At 48.3% G+C, this 22,604-nt stretch overlaps 1 protein-coding gene across 1 annotated transcript in view; it reads left to right on the top strand.

Moving 5' to 3' along the window:
- The first annotated feature begins 5,808 nt into the window (after positions 1-5,808).
- The window catches only part of LOC146194423 (testis-specific serine/threonine-protein kinase 2-like), a 57,971-nt gene continuing 41,175 nt past the window's right edge, over positions 5,809-22,604 (top strand). The window contains exons 1-2 of the mRNA XM_084596554.1: positions 5,809-6,027; positions 7,946-8,120. Of these exons, the coding sequence (XP_084452680.1) occupies positions 5,809-6,027; positions 7,946-8,120 (394 nt within the window). The remainder of the gene's footprint in view (positions 6,028-7,945; positions 8,121-22,604) is intronic.

Here is a 22,604-nt window from a genome sequence, read left to right as displayed (position 1 = left end):
CTCCAACCATCACACAGAAGATAAGATCACGAGCCCTTTCACCATGGCTGAGCTGATCGCTGCGATTGAAGACACCCGCCCAAACACCACACCCGGTCATGGTGGTGTGCATTATACACTATTCCGCAATCTAGAAGGTGAATCATTGACCTTACTTCTGAGAATGTTCAATGAAATCTGGATTTCCAGTGAAATTCCACCAGATTGGAAACATTCTGTAGTAGTTCCCATACCAAAGCCCGGAAAACCACCTACAACCCTTGGTGCTCTACGCCCCATTTCTCTTGCCCCAACTATCTCTAAACTGTACGAAAAGCTACTTGTCACTCAAATATCCTGGTGGCTTGATCATCATCACAGATATTCGTCTTCTCAGATTGGCTTTCGGCCTGGGTACGGATCTGAAGATGATCTTCAACTATTTGCCAATGAAGTAATTTATTGTTCATCTCACAATCGTCTCGTCCGCACAGTCGTGGCAACAGATATCACGAAAGCCTACAACAACATCCTCCACACAGCGATCCTCAATACTATGTCATCACTTGGAATGCCCTTACAGCTTTGTCTTGCAATTCACGCGTTCCTCTCCCACCGAACGTTTGCTATCCGTGTAAATGGAAAACCAACAGGACATTTTATTTCTAATCGTGGAGTATCGCAGGGCTCAGTTTTAGCCCCAACTTCGTTTAATATTGCATTTATTTCTCTCATACATGAACTTGCCTCAATTCCTAATAATAAAGTGCTAGCCTACGCAGATGACATTACTATGTGGTCTACAAACCGGTCAGTGCAGGTGCAGCAAGACTCCTTGCAAAATGCGATAAATCTGCTTCAAAAATTTCTCAACAACACAGGCCTATCCCTCAACCTCACCAAAACATGCTAAATCCATGTGGGCAATAAGGCCGGCCGCAGAAGTTTCAAAGCTAATCCATTCGCGTTGACAATTGAGAATACACCCCTCCTTGAAGTGGAATATACCAAGGTGTTGGGCCTCCATGTACACTGTTCAGAAAAAGGCACAGTTTGGCTATCAGATGTGCGCAAAAGTGCCATGAACACACTGGGACTAATTCGAAGAATAGCAAATTGTTCTGGTGGTGCCCGATCAGATACCGCTCGCCGACTTGTCCGTGCTATCTTTCAACCGCGGCTTCTATACCAGGCACAGTTTCAGAAACTCACAAAATGGCAATGGCCCACACTCGAGGCACTCAACCACGAGGCCATGCGAGTCATTACGGGACTGCCACGATTAACTCCTATCCGTCTACTCCAGGAGTACGCCCACCTTAACACGTTGGCAGAATTAACTGTCCAAAGACAGACAAACAGAGTAAGAAAAGCTTCCCTTCGTCTTGAATTAGAGAACCAACCACCTCCATGGGACTACTACCACCTTACTTCTAATAAGCCTCTACTCACCGAGAAGTCGCAGCTCTCATCATAATTCCCAATAACGATTTGCGCAACACATGATGACGGTATTATTTACACAGATGCAGCCGTAACCCTAATAGGTGGTTCAGTTGCTTTTATAAGCTCAACCCACCCTCACCTGAACACCAATCGAACTTACCTTACCGACGCCAAATTAACTCTTGCCTTCGAACTGCAAGCTATCTTAAACGCCACAGAAGCGTTACCTGTCGACCTTACGTTTAAACAAGTACACATAATGACTCACTCTAAAGAAGCCCTAAAACATTTAAAGTCCATAGCACTCTAAGGGTCGCACAGACTATACATGCTACTTGTGACCGTTACCAAGTGACTATAATCATTCACTGGGTTCAAGGCAACACAAATTTGAATACCATAGCAGCAGACGTGCTTCCTTGTGCAGCGTATGTGTTGCAACCTATTCTTGATTCCTTGCCACCGTATCCACTCCTGACCCATTTGACATCATCAGCATCCCTCAGGCAGCGTACACGTGCTCTAATCCCCCCCCCCCCCCCCGTGTACGTACGTCCTTCCCCCCTATCTAACAAGGGTGGAGGAGGTATCTCTGAGACGGCTTAGAGTCGGAGTGGCCCTTACGCTCGCCGTTCGACACCAGTGGCAAAGCACTACTATTCCAGTTCCCGACAAATGCCCCCACTGCGAAGAACCCGCTTGCGACACCAATGTTCGGCATCTATTATGGACATGCCTAGGAACTTCGCATATACGCAAGATCATTTTACAAAAAGCTGGACTTTCACCAAATAATGACTGCCATTTCCCCTTATGGATAACAAACAACATTTATGCACACAGTTTATGTGACTTCTTGCACATGGCTGCACTCCACACATTTCTGTGACTCTACCACCACCTTTTAAGCCGTAGGACAAACTCAGTGCCATAAATAAATAAATAAATAAATAAATAAAATCAATCAATCAACGGCGCGCAACTAATGATGAAGCCTCATAAACGCCACTTCGCTTTCAAGGAACTAGGCTTTCTCAGTCATGTGGTTAGTGCACAGGGCGTCCTCCCTGATCCCAACAAGACTACGGCAGTGCCAAGTTTTCCCCGCCCCACCGACAAAACGCACTTCGGCGATTTCTGGGTGTTTGTTCTTACTACTGACGCTTCATCCAAGATTTTTCTAAGATAGCTGAATCGCTGACTGCACTAATTAGAGAAGACATACTTTCCCTTTGGGAAGGCGATCAAGAGCTAGCCTTCCAGGAGTTCCGAGGTCGCCTGCACAGACCCACAATACTGGCCCATTTCGGTGAAGACGCCGCAACCGACGCACAGCCTTTGTCAAAAATATACGGCCCAAACGGTTCGCTTATAAGGTGTGTAACAAGGCTCCTGTAAGCAGTACTTGAATATATAGGTGCGATTGAGGAGAGTGAGGAGGGCAGTTTTCAACCACAAGATGTAGAACGCTGGAGAAGCGTAACGTGCTCAGTTACGGGGCTTAGAAGCAAAATCATTGAGCCGCCCCGAAGCAGCAACGTTGGCCTTGGGGCGGTGCTCATCCAGTGGCAAGAAGGTGTAGAACGGGTTATCGCTTACGCGAGCCGAACACTCTTACGATCGGAGACGAACTATTCAACCACAGAGAAGTGTCTTGCGGTAATCTGGGCTGTTCGCAAGTTTCGACCATATCGGTATAGACGATCCTTCCGTATTGTCAGCGATCATCATTCGTTGTACTGGCTGGCAAATCTTAAAGACCCGGCTGGACGCTTGGCTCGATGGAGCCTCCGTCTTCAAGAGTATGACGTTACTGTTGTTTATAAGTCGGGACATAAATCCCAAGTGCGGATTGCTTGTCACGCGGGCCCTCAGACTCCACTGCCGTAGAAAACGCCGACGATGTTTCCTTTATGGGGCCATTACCCAATCCCAAATGGCTGACCTTCAACGCAAGAACACGAAACTGGCGCCGCTCATCGAGTATCTGGAAGGACGCGATGGTAGGACACCACTTGTTTTTTTTCATAGCTTGCAGTCATACGCTTTACGAAGTGGAGGTCTCTACAAGCGCAATTTTGAAAGACCAGAAGAGACATTTCTACTCGTAGTCCCTACGCACCTACGGCTTGAAATCGTGAGCGCTCGTCACGTCGAACCGTCCGCCAGCACCTTAGGAGTTAGTCGTATGCTTGCAAGAATTCGGGAGAATTACTATTGACAGAATTATTACCTTCAGTACGATCTTACGTCAAAACTGCCGTGACTGTCGACGCTGAAAGACTCCACCAGTAAACCCACCTGTAGTTCTTCAACCCATAGCTCCACCGAAAACTCCTTTCCAACAAGTTGGGATGGATCTTCTTGGTCCTTTCCCGAAGTCAACTAATGGAAAACGTTGGATTGTTGTCGCGACAGACTACTTGACCTGGTATGCTGAGACCGCGTCGCTCCCAAATGGAACTGCCACCGAAGTAGCAGAATTGTTTGTCCACAACATCGTATTGCGTCATGGCGCTCCGGCTATTATCATTACCGACCGCGGGGCAGCTTTTACGCCCCGCCTGACTAAGGCTGCGCTGAATCTTGCACATACTAGCCATGAAGATGAACCAACTAGCTCAAATCTCTGTTACACTAGCTATAGACGCGCCACGGCATACCACCTGGAAACTAATGGCTTGGTGGAACGGTTAAACAGAACTCCAACCGGCATGCTGTCTATCTACGTGGATATAGAGCATAATACCTGGGATCAAATTCTCCTATATGCCACGTTCGCATACAATGCGTCACTTCAAGAGACGACGCGGCTCACTCCCTTCGAACGTGGTTTCGGCCGTCGAGTGACCACTCCCCTGGATAGAATGCTGCCCGTATACCCCAACTACGAACATGAGCTTGACCTGGACGTCGCTAGTTTTACTCAGCGTGCGGAAAAAGCGCGGCAACTGGCAAGGTAGCGCATATACCTACAACAGAAACTAGATGCTGACCGCTACAACCAGGGACGGCGCTTCGCTGCCTACGAGCCAGGACACTATGTCTGGATTTGGACCCCCATTCGTTATCGCGGACTGTCAGAACATTTGCTGCGCCGGTACTTCGGCCCATACCGTGTCCTCCGCCGCACCAGTCACGTTACTTACGAAGTCGAATCCGCGACATAAGATCCCTCAAGCCGCAAACGGTGCAATTTCATTGACGTTGTACACGTCGTTCGGATGAAACCCTACCACGACCGCCCCGCCGACTTATCTTGAGACTGATGACGTCCCGTTTTGTGTTGTGGTCTTCCCGTATCAAACTAGCGCACTATCTCTCATTTCATCGCATTTGCAGCATCGAGACGATGCTGCCAAGAAGGGGGCAATGACACATGCCGTTCAGAGACGACGGAGAATTGAACAGGCAATTGGGAAACGACGACGAAGTGGGACTGCTCCGTCTCGTGCTGACCTAACTGGTTGTCGGTGTTTCTCAGTGCCAGAGTGCCTTCTGTGTAACAATATGTTACAATATTATAAACAAAGCATTGCGCACTCTGTAAGGGTAATGAGGCAATTGCATTTGTGACACTCATCTGCACCATTTCTAGCGAATTGTCTTCTACGTGCATTCAGGTGCTTTGAATAGTAACAGCATGAATACGTTTGTTTTCGAACAATGCAGTTGCGACGAAATTTCCCAAGTAGAAATAGGTTTTTCATGAGCCCTCCGCAACTGTACTTACTTTATGTTGCATTAGCACATTCAACAATGGATAGTGTTTCAGTTTACCGGAAAGGTTTACAGTTTGAAATCGCTGTTTATTGTAAATAAACATGCTTTTGTATGCCAAAGCACCTTGCCTTGATTCAAAATCGCTTTGGGTTGAATGGAACCGCCGGAGGTTGGGGATTTTAGAGCAACCTTTATATTCTTAGGACGTACTTAAAATTAGATGCTTAACGAAACAGAATGTAGACTGATCGCATGAAAAGAGCCAGTAAAAGCTTCCTAACAGGGCAGTGTGGATAACTGTATAAATATCGCTGCCAAAATTCTAGGACCCACGTCTCCGGCTTATTTCCTATAGAAGCGATATAACTAATAATGCCTTGTTCCTTTAGTATACATGCGAAAACTCTGAGCCTACATTTTACGTCCATAAGAATCGTCTTTTAATACTTGTCGATAAGGAAGGTTTCGGTTTCCAGTGCGTATTTCAGGCACTTTGTGTTGGATAGTGCATGCGCGTGGTCGTGTTCGTTATCTATAACTGTCACACTGTGTGAAGTCTCTAACCCATTCTCGCTAGCTGTCTCTTGGAAGTTTTGTAAAAATGGCCCTTTCACTGCCAGTGCACACACAGCTTGAAGTCTTGCATTTCTCTTGTGTAGGATGGTCGCTAAAGACAACGTAGCGTATGCTTGCAAGATAGTGAACCTGGCCAAGACGACGCGGGAGTACCGGACGAGGTTTCTGCCTCGAGAGATACACATCATATCTCGCCTTCACCACCCCAACATTACGCGAGTCTTCCAGATGATATGCGAAGCCAAGAAGGTCTTCATCGTAATGGAGCTGGCGACAGCGGGTGACCTTCTCTCAAGGATACAGGTAATTCCACTGCGGTTTCATTTCATATCGGCCACTGCGAAACACCGTAATTCATTTTGAACATATGCACATGACGCTATTTCCTGATACAGGAAAAGGTCTTCTGGTGTATAAGAAAATAGTTATCAGTTAACTACGCTATTGTAGTTACCTCGATTAAACGGATGCGTTTTTTCAACACATGAGACAGTTCTTCAAGGCGTAAATCATTATGAAAGTTGCTTTTTCACTTTGGCTGCAAACCAGGAGCATCACGTCAGATTTAGCCCCGACAGCAGCATGCGCCGGTAAGCGTTTAGGTTTACAGAACAATTGTGTGCTCAGTATACATGGTTTCTTATTCGAAACTACCAGCAATCTTTATAATAAACTTCTTTTTCAAATGCCGCTCAAGCTTTGATATGAAGTGTTACTGCGTTGTGTATTATAACTCAACTAAGCGAACTTGAATTTCTTTAAAAAAAAAATTTGTTTAGCTTGAAACCTAAAAAAAAATGAATACTTCGAAAATCATTTGTAGCTTTCTGGCAGTCGAATATAATACTTATGTCCGTTTGTACCTTCCGCGAAATCGCAAGCTGTCCACTGTGTTCTCCACAATTTTTGAGGTCATATTTTGTCTGAAATAAAACCATGCGGCCGTAGACGACGTCTATAATAATGTCTATTACCGTAGGACAAGAGAGGGAGAAAAAATGCTTATTGTTTAATAGAAATGGTGCGCGCCCGAAAACCCTAGACCACAGGAAGAACATGACAAAGTTGGAGGAGGGGGGGGGGGGGGGGGGGGTGTAACACTACCTAAGCAGCGCATGGGATGGACACGGGATGGACGCTGTAGTGGTAACGTGCGCTCGTAGTAGTGGCTACCACATTTTCTGGCCACGTAATTTCGGTTTCTCTTGCGTTATGGCCCGATATATTTTACCCTTTGGCGGCAGCGAACATTGCATTTTTAACACATCAGCATTGATGAGGGTGCAACATGCGGTATGCTGCAAAAGTTTCACATAAGATGAACATAACAGGCGTACTTACAAATGTAAACTGTTTCGTTAGGCTCAAGATTCGTATTTTGGAAGTTGCTGATACTCTTGGATAAGTTGTGCTAGGCCCCGTATAAACTCAAGCATTCTGAGCAGGCTGAACGGCGAATAAAATGACCTTATTTGCTTATGAATTCGAACTATATAAGCTTAACAACTCTTACTGGAAATAATAATCTTTGTGGCATACAGCATGCGTTTTGTCTCGCCTTTTCTTTTTTGAGGTTAGCTCCCAGGCCACTTCATGAAAATATTCAAATGAACAAGTTTCCCATTACTTCAGAAGAAATTGACTTCGTATTTTGTGCCTGATTCTCAAACGTTTTTCTAAGAGAGACTGGAACTGCCAATAAATATACGAATAACCGCCAAAGTCGTCTTTTTAAACACGTTGGCTGCCCTAAGAAAGGCTGTGTATCAGTTTTATACACAACTATTAAAAGCACTTTTCTTTAGCGACTAAAAAGAAGATATAAGGAGGTGAGGGCAGGAATAGCGGCTCATAGTTTCATGCAGAGATTTCATTCGTGATTAAAGAGGGTCATTCTGGCCGTGAAGTCTGCAGCCTTCAACGGGCAAACGCTTCGCTGCAAAATATATCGGCATATGAAAAAATGCAGTACTCGTTACATTTTGAGCAGCATTTTGTGGAATGAAAAATATATAAAAAAACAAATCCATAATAGCATTTATATGTGCCTCAGCTGTTTATTTCTATTTTGCAATGATAATTTCTATTAAGATGTTTGCAGTGCGAGCATCAGTTTGCCATTATCAGCTTAGCACCAGTATTCACAGCGTTTGAATTCAGTAAACTGCAGAAGGCTCAGCAACGTTGAGTAGGTCAAACAAGACGTGTATTCTCTTATCAGAGCACTGGACGCCTTGACGAAAGGACAGCTCATCACATATTCGTTCAGCTTGCCTCCGCTGTGGCCTACCTGCACCAGCGCAACATTGCTCACCGCGACCTGAAATGCGACAACGTGCTCCTAACCACCAAGCTGATAGTCAAGCTCGCCGATTTCAGCTTCACTCGTTATTGCAGTAAGTTTTTTCACCTCGTTGAATAGCTATGCAGTTTCGCTTGCGGAGAAGTCTTACTTATTTGTGCTCAGTAGCTATAGTATGCCCTGTTGCAGAGGAGTTAATGTGGCTCCCACTCAACGCCATGCCCGCTGTTGTCCTGTCAGTCTGCGGCGTCTTCGCGTGAAACTAATGACTGGTCGGCTAAGCCGTGACGTCACAGGCACGTGGCCTCGCCGGGAATTACAGGAACGCGACAAGACTCATAAGATAAAGGACCTGGCTTGTTGGATGTAAGTTATAAACTATACATCTAATTCAATGTACAAGTATCTGGATGTAGAAAATTATTGACCTCGTCATAAGAAAAAGGACCTGGCTTGTTGGATGTAAGGTATAAACTATACACCTAATTCAATGCACAAGTATCTGGATGTAGAAAATTATTGACCTTGTGAAGAAACTAATTTATTCTAAATAAAAATGAGGATTTTAGGTTTTAGGCGTGTCTACTACCTTTCGGGTCAGAGCGTCACCACCGAGATCTTTACATGAACAGCACAACCCAGCTGAAGGGCGATAAAAGCCAGAAAATGATGCTGCGAGCGCATAACTGACTAAACTGACTTGGCGCACCCTTGTGAAGCCTGTGCGCGCAGCTTCATTTGATGATCCTTTATCACCCATGCCCTAGCCTGACGTTCGCTACCGGGAGAGAAGGCCATGCAGTGGCTGCCTTACATTCTCGCTGGTGACGGCCAGAGACCATACTGACTAGGTCGCACAAGACACGCTTTCACAACTTGGGGGAAAAGTGAGGTTTTAGTTTATTCTAAATTTTGAGAATACGATACTGCATTGCAATGGCGCCGGAGCATATTGTCACCTGGTGTCCCCATGTTCTTGCTGCGCCTGGAAGAAGAGGACACTGAAGTTGACTCGCGTGTTGTGCGTCGAACTTTGCCTGCTGGTACAGCTTCGTCCCGTCGTTTTAGTCATTTCTAGCCCTGCTGTCCGTGACATGTTTTGGTGTCGGCGCAGGGTATCGATCCTAGTATATGTCCTGCACTCCTCCGCATACCCAGGATTCAGGTCCTCTGTCAATCGACACTCCTGTTCACCGCGCAAGCAGAAGGAACCTAGGCCTACCACCTAAGCACGGGGCGTTGGAATTCACAAACGCAGCCGCCCCTCGACCTGTCATGCAGACTCCGACGTATTACACTCTACGAACCTACGACGGCCTAAGGCTTTCCACGGCTGTCAGACGGAAGACGTTCAAGACTGGCTTCCCCAGTTTGAATGTGTCGCCGCATTTAATCAGTGGTACGACGCCGCGAAGCTCAGGAACGTCTTCTGTAGCCAGGTAGATGGCGCTCGTACTTGGTACGAGAATCGCAAAGGTACCCTAATATCGTAGCGCGAGTTCTGCCGCTGCATCCTGGACACCTACACCAGCCCGGATCGCCGAGAACGAGCGGAAAGCGCTTTACGCTTTCGCATACAGATGCCGAACGAGACCATAACCATGTATGTGGAGGACATGACTAGGCTGTTCAGACTATCTGACCCGGCCATGCCCGAAGAGAAAAAGGTGCGCCATCTCATGCACGGCGTTAAGGAACAACTGTTCGCTGGGCTCGTGCGCAATCCGCCGAGCACAGTTGCCGAGTTTCGGAGGCAATCACGATGGAAAGGATGCTCCAGCAGCGGTCTACGACCTACGACAGGCCGGTACTCGCCGCTTCGCTCACGGAGCCGCATTCGGCTTTCGGGGCTAGTCCGGATCTTCTTCGCGACATCATCCGCTTCATTTTGCGTGAAGACCTCCAGAGGCTTTTCGGTGCTCCCCAGCCGACGGTCGGCTGTGTCGCTGGTATTGTCCGAGAAGAGCTCCAGCAAGCATTTCGGCCTTCGGTACCATCTGCTAACCCGCCATCCTTTTCCACCGAGTCCTGTCGGCCAACGTATGCGGACATCTTGCGACGTTCCCCAACTGATTCCACACAATTACTGCCACCCGACCAAGGCTCACTGTATTCAGCCCACCCCGAGCCGTAGATCGACAACCGCCGACCACCCCAGCGAAAGGCAGACCTGTGGCGTGCCCCAAATCGGCAGCGCCTCTGCTTCCACTGCGAAGAACCTGGTCACCTGTATCGACAGCGCCCATATCGACAACTGGGACTGAAGAGCTTCCCCATCGACATGCGTAGCCCTCCTTTATGCCAACGACCCCGGGATATTGAGGCATACGTAGCCCAGCAGTGCATGGCGCCAACGTTAAGACGACAGTCACGATCTCGTCTCCACGCCGACCATACTCGCAGCCCAGCTCCTCCTGAATGGCGCAGCAACGGTCGCCTAGTCCGAGCAGGGAAAACTCAAGACAGCGACCTCAGGGGGCGAGGCCGCTTCAAATCGACGCGACGAAGACCCCCTGACAACGCGACTTGACGGCCCCGACGACAGTTCGTACACGCGAAGATATACTCTCGCTGGATATACCCGTGCTCTTTGACTGCTATCAGGTTAGCGCATTGAAAGACACTAGTGCTGATTTTTCGATTTTAAGCGGGAAGCTAGCGGCGCTTCTAAAAAAGTGATCGCACCATGGTCTGGCACGCAGATTCGAACCGCTGGCGGGCATGTCGTAACTCTGAGCGGTCAATGCACGGCGAGAGTCCAAATTCGCAACTCCACGTGTGTTGTCAGCTGCCTTGTAATACCTCACTGCTCCCGCGACCGTATCCTTGCTGCGATTTTCTCGGGGAGTATGGGGCCATTATCGATCTCCGGAAGCGTACCGTAACCTTTTCGACCGAGAAAGCTGATGATACTGACACCGCAGACCGCCAAAGCCGCGCCCCTCTTCGAATTTCTGCCTAGAGCGTTTCTATTCCGCCACGTTCCAGTGTTTTTGTGACTGTTAACTACGATTACCTCAACTACGTAACTACGTGGCGGTACGGCGGTCGCTGAGGGCAACCAGTCCCTTTTGCTCACCTACGGCATCACTTCGGCGCGGAGTCTCATCCATCTCCATAACGGTTGATCTGAGTTCCTGGTGACTGACTTCACGAACGAACCCCGCCATCTTTTCCGCGCTACCGCAATCGAATTCGCCGACGCCTTAGCGGGCGTTTCTGAATGTTTTACGTTCGGAGAAGTTAAAAATGTGCGCCCATCCCTTGATCGTCTGGATATTAGTACAGATCTCTCGGAAACACAGCAGCACAACCTGCGTTCTCTCCTTCTAAAATACAGTGCTTGTGTCGCGACGTCATCGAAAATTTGGCAAACGCCTCTGTGAAGCACCGTATAATTACTCCCGACGATGCCTGCCCTATACGCCAGCAGCCGTACCGCATCTCAACGACCGAACGGGAAGTGATTCAGACACAGGTTCAGGAGATGCTTCGTGAGGGTGTTATCCAACCCTCCAACAGTCCGTGATCATCCCCTGTCGTGCTAGTGAAAAAAAAAATTATTGCACCCTTCGCTTCTGTGTTGATTATCGAAAGTTGAACGACATCACAAAAAAAGTCGTCTACCCGCTGCCCCGTATCGACAATTCGCTCGACAAGCTTCGTCGCGCCCAATACTTCTCCTTCATTGACTTAAAGAGCGGGTACTGGCAGATTGAGATCGATGAGCGGAACCGCGAAAAAACAGCTTTTGTCACCCCAGATGGACTGTATGAGTTTAAAGTGCTGCCATTCGGCCTACGTTCAGCGCCGGCTACTTTTCAGCGCATGATGGACACTGTTCTCGCCGGCCTCACATGGCAAGTCTGTTTAGTTTATCTCGACGTCATTGTCCTGTTCTCTGAAACCTTTGGAGAACACCTCGAACGCCTTCGAGCAGTATTAGATGCCCTCCGGTCAGCTGACTTGACGCTCAAACCCGAGAAGTGCCACTTTGGCTACAAAGAGGTGAAGTTTCTTGGTCATCTTGTGAGTGCCGCAGGCGTTAGGCCAGACCCCGGCAAAACTGCCTCTGTCGCCAAATTTCCCGTTCCTGCGACGAAGAGGAGTTTAAAACGTTTCCTGGGTTTGTGTGCATACTACTGCCGCTTCATCGCCTACTTTTCCAAGATAGCCAAACCCCTCGACCACCTCACGCGGGATGATACACAGTTAGTGTGGGCCGCCGAACAACAGGAGGCTTTTGCGTAGCTGCGCAGACGACCGCAAACTACCCCTGTTCTTGCGCACTTTGATGAAGACGCTGCCACCGAAGTCCACATCGACGCCAGCGACATCGGCCTTGGCGCTGTACTCGTTCAACACCAAGCTGGCGTGGAAAGGGTCAGTAAATTTAATAACCCGTCGTTCCGCCCAGCCAGGGGTTGGCGCGAACTGATTCGTTCTCCAGGCAGGGACCCGTTGCACCACCAGCGGTGCTGCTCCGTCAAGGACGGGTATCTTAACACAAGACTGAAGGTTCTTGACAGATGAACTTGATTATGAGCTTTATGTAGTACATCTATTTACATATGTACACTTTTACAAGATTGCAAATACATGGCAACAACTGGAACCTGTTGGTCGGTCTTCACGGGAGAGACTCCCAAATTCGGCAGAGCCGATGGTGCAGAGCACCTACCTAAGACCCGATCCAACCAAGAACACCCAACGTACCTTCGGCAACTTCAGTTTACACCTCGGGTTCACACCCCTTGGCCCGAGCTATCCAATCACTGGCCATAAGCGGCGTGATTGGGCCAAGAAAATTCACCCTCGCCCCGTGCCCGGTCACCGCTGTCTGCAGCGCTCTTCCCAAACTGAAACAGTACAGGCAGGTGACCCATGGAACTTCTTTTCTTTTCTTTTTTTTAGTTTAGGGGAGGTTGACCCTGTGAGCACTCGCGAAGATGTTCGTTCCCACGCATTTGGCATGCACCTGTCTGACCATCCGCGGACGACACCTGTCTCCTTCGCTTCTGCACAAGAGACGCTGCCGACACTTTGCGGCGTATTCCTTCGCACGAGATAGGGAGCGGCTCCCGCTTCCCATTCAGGAACTCGAAGGGGATTAACTAAGCAATGCGCCACCACCTGCGCGCTAGGCGCCGGTTTACTCCCCGACCTCTTTTTTTCGACTTCCAGTCTACAGGGCAATGTACGCCCCCGCGCGCACCTTGACGATCCCTTACAGGCCCTCCCCAAGATTTTACAAGGGACCTAAATGGCACCTTTAAAATTAAAACAATCAAGGGATCGGCCTACGTGACAACATCATCTCGATCGCGGGTGCCCAGTAACAAAACACTAAAAATTTGCCCCAACAATCCAAAACAAAAACAAAATGCACACACTCAAATGCACAATGTTGCATGCACGGCTCGCTCCTTGATTGAAGTCCGAGTTCGCGCATTGTGTTCAGTTCACGCACAAGCACGTCCAGCTCGCGAACACACCACACGCACATGACCGGAACGTTCATTTGCACTCATCTGAGAGCGATGTGAGCCTCCTCAGTCGCACCAACAGCCCCTGTGTGCGTTTGAGCCACCTTGCTAGTCTGAACTGACGGACTTAACGCTTTGCGATTATTCGCTAGGCCACCGCCACAATGGGGTGGACACTGGATGGCTTGTGCCCTCCCGGATCGAAAATACTTGTTGAACCTCTAGGTTCTAACACCAAATCCTGCAGTGGACCCGAGGAGGGGTCTTCCCCGTTGCGCGGCGCGAATGAGTCGAGTGGCGCGCATGTAGCACCACCCTTGCACCTCCTGTGCATACTAGTGCGGCTGGATTTTATCCGCTTGCGCCTTGCGTCATGAATAGTGCTGTTCCGCAATCCGGCTTTCCCCACACGAGCAGTACGCCTGTCCCCTGGCATTCTGTCTGGTGTAGAGCACAAAGCCCCTTTACTGACGGAACAAACCTTCCGATTGGCGCGCACTGCTTTACCTGCGCCTTCCGGCTTGATAGCATCACCTGAGTATGAGCTTAGCTTGCAGTTGCCTGATGACTGACGTTTGTCAGGTGGCACTCTCCTGTTCACGTTAGTGTCACGTGCATCGAAACGCACATTTTCCTGCCCTTTCTGAGGTTCGTTCTGCTGACGCGTACAGCTCAGCTCCAAAGACGATGCACTAGTGCCCTCGCGTCTGGCCTCTACCGTCACACCGCTAACCTGAACCACTGGATAGACAGGGTGAGCAATATCTGTCTCAAATACCCTAGCGGTGTATTCCACTGGGATGTTTTCTTTTCGCGCACCTGACAAGCTGGAGGCATCAACCTTGTACTCGGCAAAAGAGCATACAGGCATATTGCTGCCACTCTGACTGTTTTCAGCTTCCTTAGTCTCAATGGCCTTCTGTTCCTCGTGACTGGGTAGCTCGTCTTCGCCGCCAGCCTCTAGGGGTGGCGCTAAACGTTTACAGAATTTGCACATTACAGGTACCTTGCCTTTGCTATCTTTCGCTTCCGCGGAGTCCGCCTCTAAAACTTGCGCCAATTCGGCGCCCGGCACACCAGCGTTACTTAGGACGTCTCCGCATTCCGCGACACTGTGCTCAAAGGTTCCTGCTACTGGGCAGGTGTTACTGCCTCCTGGCGCGCTGCTTACACCCAAGTGAGCTATGTTCTGTGGCGCATTTCTCTGTCCCAGCAGAACGTTGTTTTCCAGCGTCGGTAATCTATCCTCGGAACGTTTCGTCCGTGCTACCTCGCTGACTACTCTTAACTGTGTAAGCATAGCTACCTTCTCCTGTAGCTCTTGGCGTTTTGCTACTGTTTTTCTGAGTTCTAAGTCCTGAGGCGTTTCCTCACTTTGGCGAGCTGAGCCAAAAGCTCATTTAAGCGCGCCTTCTCTGTTTCCAGCTGGCTCGCCATATCACCTAGGATATGATTACCCTGCCGGCTCGAACACACACAGAGGCGCGAACAATGCGACTGAAGAAACTCACGGTTTCGATGCGCCAGTCCACATTGTTTGCTCCATGATGTTGGCGTCCGCCTCCACCTACACCGCACTTTACGATGAGCTGCCGCACGCCGCTGGTCCTGTGCTCGTTGTCGCCGCTTTGTTGTGGCTCGCCGGAGACCGGTGAGCCTTTCTTCCCGGAGCGCTGCTTTTTCTGCAGCCTCGCGTTGCTGGTTCACTGCCGTGGTCCTTGTTGCTGTCTCTGCTTCCGATGACCGGAGCTTGCTTGCCGTCACCTTCAGTCTCCTCCGCTGCCTTTGCCTCTACTTGACTCGTAGAGACGTCCTGTCCGACTGCGCCAGTAAATTTAGTGCCGTTGGAAAGGCATATGGCAACAACTGGAACCTGTTGGTCGGTCTTCCCGGGAGAGACTCCCAAATTCGGCAGAGCCGATGGTGCAGAGCACCTACCTAAGACCCGATCCAACCAAGAACACCCAACGAACCTTCGGCAACTTCAGTTTACATCTCGGGTTCACACCCCTTGGCCCGAGCTATCCAATCACTGGCCATAAGCGGCGTGATTGGGCCAAGAAAATTCACCCTCGCCCCGTGCCCGGTCACCGCTGTCTGCAGCGCTCTTCCCAAACTGAAACAGTACAGGCAGGTGACCCATGGAACTTCTTTTCTTTTCTTTTTTTTTAGTTTAGGGGAGGTTGACCCTGTGAGCACTCGCGAAGATGTTCGTTCCCACGCATCTGGCATGCACCTGTCTGACCATCCGCGGACGACACCTGTCTCCTTCGCTTCTACACAAGAGACGCTGCCGACGCTTTGCGGCGCATTCCTTCGCACGAGATAGGGAGCGGCTCCCGCTTCCCATTCAGGAACTCGAAGGTGATTAACTAAGCAATGCGCCACCACCTGCGCGCTAAGCGCCGGTTTACTCCCCAGCCTCTTTTTTTAGATTTCCAGTCTACAGGGCAATGTACGCCCCCGCGCGCACCTTGACGATCCCTTACAGGGTCATTGCGTATGCCAGCCGCACGCTCTCGCGCGCTGAAACAAATTATTCCAGTACGGAAAAGGAATGCCTCGCTGTTGTGTGGGACCCTATGAAATTTAGGCCTTACCTCTATGGCCGCGTGTTTAAAGTCGTTACTGACCACCATTCTTGGTGCTGGCCGGCCAATCTCCGTGACCCATCGGGGCGCCTAGCACGATGGAGATTTCGCCTTCAAGAATTTGATTGCTCCATTGTGTACAAATCTGGTCAGAAGCACGGAGATGCTGACGCGCTCTCGCGGGCACCCGTCGGATTTGTCGATAACGTCACGGATGACAGAGGTTTTCTTGGACTAGTGAATGCCTCAGACATAATGACGCGACAGCGAGCTGACCCAGACCTTCGACCTGTCATTGACCACCTAGATGGTCACGCTGCTGACGTCCCCCGCCAGTTTGGAAGGCACCTGTCTGCATTCTGTCTTCGGAATGGCGTTTTATTCACGAAAAACTCCAGCACTGTTGATCGAGCGCACCTCCTTGTCGTGCCGGCCGACCTTCGCGACGATATCCTTTTTGCTTGCCACGATGAGCCCACTTCCGGCCACTTGGGTTTTGCACGCACACTCGCTCGAGGTCGTCAAGCCTATTATTAGCCTAAGCTTTTTCACGCCGTCCATCGCTACGTCAGAGGCTGCCGCGAGTGTCAACGCCGCAAGGTGCCTCCTCTCAAGACCGCGGGTTCGCTCCAACCTATTCCACCTCGGACGCCGTTTGACCAAGTCGGCATCGACCTACTGGGCCCATTTCCGCTGTCATCAATGGGTAACAAATGGATTATAGTCGCGACCGACTATCTCACATGTTATGCCGAAACCAAGGCAGTGCAGCGGGGCACATCAATTGAGATCGCTCAATTCTTTATGCAGCAAATCGTGTTGCGTCATGGCGCACCGCCCCTAGTCGTAACCGATCGAGGCACCGAGCTTACGGCACAGCTCATGCACGACATGCTCGAGCTTAGTCATACCAGCCACCGAAAAACTATTGCATATCACCCGCAGACGAATGACCTCACTGAGAGAACAAAACACTCTCCGACATGATCGCAATGTACATAGCCTCGCAGCACAAAACCTGACTTGAAATTCTCCCCTACGTCACATATGCCTACAACACGGCCACCCAAGAGACGACGCGTTTTACACCATTTCGCCTAGTCTACGGACGTGACGTTCAGACGATGTTGGATGCCATGCTTCCGAGCTGCCCAGATGATCATCCACTCATGCCAGACGCCGAGCAGTTTGCTCAGCGCGCTGAGGAAGCACGTCAACTTGCCCGCATTCACATTTAGCAACAGCAGGGAACGGATGCACGCCGCTGCAACCTGTCATCGACACGTCGCATACCATCCTGGAGAGAAAGTCTGGGTGTGGACCCCGGTGCCTCGGCCCGGCTTGTGCGAGAAACTAATTTCCCGTTACTTTGGACCTTACGAAGTTCTGCGCCAAGTCACGGAAGTGACATACGAAGTTATTCCAGTGGGCACTGTGAAGCCCTCGCGTCGGCAAACACGCTCCGAGGTCGTGCACCTTGTCCGCATGAAGCCCTATTTCACGCGGTAGTGCGCTATGCGCTTGTTTCGTGTTCGCGTAGGACACATTACCCCGCCTCCGTTATCTATGCTGTCCATGTGCTGGTCCTTCTTTTCGCTTACATTGGCCATCGCTTATGCTCCGTCCCTTATTTCTTTTTTTTTAAGAGGGGGAGTAATGCCACCTGGTGTCCCCATGTTCTTGCTACGCCTGGAAGAAGAGGACACTGAAGTTGACTCGCGTGCTGTGCGCTGAACTTTGCTTGCTGATACAGCTTCGTCCCGTCGTTTTAGTCACGTCTAGCCCAGTTGTCCGTGACAATATATATTGCATGCCGAACAATCATCCATGTGATGTGTTCTGTTACCATTGTGTGCTAATGGTTATGTGAATAAAGCAAGGTGGAATAAATAGAGACACAAATTTTCACTTATCTTGTTCTATTGCAAATCCAAAAAATATTTTAGGGGAGTCGTCACTGGCACGTTGTTTAAACGGTCAAAAAATTGAAGTTTTGCGGCATGAAAAATATGAACAATCATGAATATAAGACCCAACAGCCTCTATTTCTCGACCCCATAAGTAGAACGGCACATTTATTTATTTTTAATCATTTCTCAGAGGTCACTGATGAGACATTACATGTGGATATAATAATATTATTAATTATCAATAAATCAATCAATCTCTATTTAATGTATGCAGGAACAACCATGTGGTCTTTGTGCTGCAGCAATAATAAAAAAAATAAAAAATGAAAATGCACACACAAGTTTTACACAAACAGATAGAACACAAAAGAAGAAAGAAATGACACATAAAATGAAACTGAGACGAAAAGTATCACGGAAAGAAAGAAATCAATGCATAGCATGTCTTATATACACAGTGAGAGAATTGTTGAGCACATCACGAAAAAGAACGATAGATAGAAAGAAAAAACGAATAACTGACATTGATTAGAGTAATATAGACATAAAATAAACAACCATTCCGGGCGCAAGAAGTGCGTGGCACTTAAAACACAGGCTAGAAATACAGGAAAATATAATAAAGAAATAAAATTGAACGTGGTACAGTAAGAGTCGAATATGAAGTTTAAATTAAAATAAAAATAAGAAACGGGTAAAAAGCAGTTCAAGATACAGACAGCACTGAACACGAGAAAAAGCAAAAAGATTAGTAAATACAATATTTTAGGCTAGAAAGTGGGAGTGATATGTGATGAAGTACTATTCAGAATACAACGCTACGAACATCCAATATAAATGAACAGAGCGAGTTTTGGAAGATGTCAAGGTGAAGACAAAAATAGTTAAATAACCACTGCATTCTGTCCAGAGGGGAATGGGAATGAAGAGACGGAGAAACTTAAAATGGTCTGAATTCCCTCATGCTCTTTCGCAGAACGCGAAGTAGGATGTACTCTTAGAGCTGAGGGCACATAATGTGGCCATGAAGGAGTTTGTACAGAAATATGATATCAACTCTGACACGACGGCAGTGAAGAGAAGGAAGATTCAGTTAGGTGCTCCTGGTGGAGCGAGAGGAGGAAGTTGCGCAAGGAAAGCAGTATCGAAATATTCGTAAAACAATTTTTGTACTCTGTCAACCTTTTCCAAGTTCGATCTGCAAGTGCCATTCCAAACACCCGATGCGTACTCCAATAGCGGCAAGCATTTGGACAGATACAATTTTAAGAACGAAACTGGAGTACGAAACTGCAAACGAATCCGAGTGTGCGCATAGCCCGCTGAGCAATGCGTTTAGTGTGAGAGGAGAAGCTTAGGGTGCGGTCAAAAGGTACACCAAGGTTATTAATTTCATCAACCTTGTTCAACAGCACAGAATTCACAGAATAATGGTAGAGAAAGGTGTGTGTTTTACGAGTGAATGAGACAACCTTAGTTTTAGAAGAGTTGAGGTTAAGTCGATTCTTCACACACCAATCAGAAAAAGCAGATATGTCCGATTGCAACAACAAGCAATCTTGAAAAAAAAAGTATTACCATGAATATTTTTATATCATCAGCATAAAGAATAAACGAGGAGTTCTTGATCGCCGAGGAAACATCATTACTAAAAACGGAGAAGAGAAGCGGGCTTAATACTGAACCTTGAGGAACTCCACGGGTTGCAGGGTAAACGAAAGAAGTATGTCCATTGACACTGACAAAGCAGGAGCGATCAGGATATAATTTCGTAGGAGGGCTACGAGTAAAACTTTGACGCCAGAGAGTAGAAGCGTTTCAAGAAGCAGTGAGTAACAACCTCGAAAGCTGTGCTCATATCACAGTACACAGTGTCAACCTGACCTCTCTGAAGGACTGCTGCAGAGGCATACGTCATTGCAGCGACTAGGTTGGTAGATGTAGAGCGATCCGATATGAAGCCATGTTGATTCGGCACTATGATATGTTTGATATTGAAGGAAAGTAGGTTGTGCAAAGCTAATTGGAAAAGCTTAGAGGTTGCACATAGAAGAGAATTCTAACGATAATTGGAAGCATCGGATTTGTTTCCTGACTTGAAAACAGGAAACACGTGTGTCATTTTCCACACGCGAGGAACACCAGCATTTTTAAACAGTTATTAAATATGCCAGTCAATACTGGTACAAAAATACAACTGAAGACTTTTGTTATGGCGGCTGGAATGCCATCAGGTCCAGGAAACAAAGATGGTCTCAGACGCTTAAGACTCACAGTTACCACCGCCTCGTCAAAGAGAACGAAATTAGATGGAGCACGGGATGGTAGGCAAATGGAATCACAATGTGGATGTTTCTAAACGGAGGAACATTGTTGGGCAAAACTGTCCTCAACATCCTGAATTTCCGACCCCAGAGAGTCAACTAAGCTGATACTTATTTAATGGAACACTTGTGAACGTATCGCCAGAACTGACTAGGACGATTCAGGCACTCCTCTCTAAAGACTCTAGATAAGAGTCGTGGTCCCGCTTGTATAAACGTTTGCAAAGAGAACGCAAGCGGCGAAACTCATCTGCCCAATTGTGAAACCCAGGGCATTTCGCTTTACGATGGGCCCGTTCCTTTAGTTTTAACGCCGTTATTAGTTCACTTGAAAACCAGGAAGGGAACTTCCTACGCGTAGGAGTATGCAAAGGTATGTACCGACGCATACCATCAAGAACTATTTCTGTAAAGCGACTGACTTGTCCATCTGAATCATTAATGTCATTTAAAAAGGACCAGTCGACGGAAGAGAAGAAATTGAAAAGACCGGCATAATCACCACGTGAATACGCGAAACGGGGCGAATTCCTCACCCGATCTGAATTAGTAGAAGGTGAGGTAGAGACAGCAGTAGTAACTAGAAGCGGAGGGTGAAATTTGTCACAGCGAGTCAGCGGTATGTCTGAACTCGAGACTAGAAGACTCAAAATTTGATAGATAGATGTCAAGAATATTACCACATGAGTTTTAAATGAAATTGTGTTGCTGCAAAGAGTTAAAGGCTATAAAATCAAGTAGAGTGTTACACTTACTTATTATGTAATGATTGCTGTGAGCAGAAGTAAAGGAATTCTAGTTGATACCTGGAGTATTAAAATTGCCTATAATAAGAAGTTTGTGTTTGCTATTACGAGTTATAACATGTTCGATTGAGAGCAGAACATAATCATAGGCTGGAAGAGGAAGATTCAGAGGAATCTAGAAAGCTGCAAGTAGAAGTTTTTCATGTCGATGTAAAGTGAGCTCAAGCCACACACATTCTTCAACAGTTTTCAGATCGGAACGTCAAACACACTGCACAAAACTGTCAATCGCAATGAGCACTCCACCTCCTCCGCTTGGGTCCTGTTTCAGGGCGGTCGCTACGAAAACCAGTAATTATTAGGGAAGAAATCACTGGGAGGTATATCGCTTGACAGCCAGGTTTCGGTAACTACAACAACGGTATAACCACAGGACAAAACGGTAGAAAAAAATTCATATCCCTTAGTCGAAGACCTTGGGCGTTTTGATAATAAATGTCCAAATTAGGGGCCACTGCAATTTAGCGTCAGTTCTGAGGGATGCAGAATATTGTCGTGAAGCTTCCCACGAAAGTCCTTGCAAATGAAACCCATCGACCACATCGAACGCTCAACAAGCTTACTGTACGATTCTTCGTCTACTGCAATATGGAAGGACGAGTACGAGTCGTATCTTGTTTTCAGCTGGCGGCAAAAAATGGGGGTAACATTAATTGACTTTAGATGGTTAGTAAGATCTACCGATGTTGTTTCGGGACTGAGTTTAGAGACGAAAATATTCTTCGGACGCTTCTTTTGGTTGGCAACGTTAAGGACCGATGAGCTCGATGCGCCAGTGATGGCTGGACTTCGGTGCTTCTTCATTGCACTAGGAGAGTCGAGTGGAGGCAGAAGATGGACCGGCAACATCGCCGGGAGTCATCCCTCGATGAAGAGCGGCGCAGTAGTCCACAGATGGCTGCTCAACACGGGTAGGATTTCCAACGGGTTCGGCGAGAGGACTCTCGCACTGCGAGGCAGCGCGCCACACAGGTTCCTGAGTAAACCGCGATCGCAGGCACGTATAGACCGTTTTTGCCGCGAGGAGGAAAGTAGCCTCAAAGCGGCGCGCGCGGAGCCGCTCCTCCTCTGCCCTTTCTCGCCGGTATGCGCGGGCGGCAAGGTGGCCATAGCATTTGCATTGAGAACTTGCCTTTCGTGCTGTTTTTTGCGCGATCAAACAGCTTTTGCTTGGTTTTCACGCAAACTGTGACCATGAATCGTGAGCCGAGGTCATCAAGATACCATTGCGCTGTTGTTGGCTGCTCCAACAACTATCGTAAGCGAAAAAACCTAGGAGCAGAGCCATGTGCACAGCATCAACAGCTGCGGCATCAGTGCGGGCGCGATCTGTTTCAACTGCATCGTTTTCCGTCCGATGAAGATGAGCGACGGCGTAGGCTGGCTAGCGTCAACAGAAAGGCTTTTGTGCCATCGACCGCCTCTCGTGTGTGCTCGGAACACTTTGTTGGTGGACAACGT

The sequence above is a fragment of the Amblyomma maculatum genome, chromosome 3 (assembly GCF_055883805.1).
Source record: "Amblyomma maculatum isolate TAMU_Amacu chromosome 3, ASM5588380v1, whole genome shotgun sequence".
Lineage (NCBI taxonomy): Eukaryota > Metazoa > Arthropoda > Arachnida > Ixodida > Ixodidae > Amblyomma > Amblyomma maculatum.
This window is presented reverse-complemented; position numbering and strand designations above follow the sequence as displayed.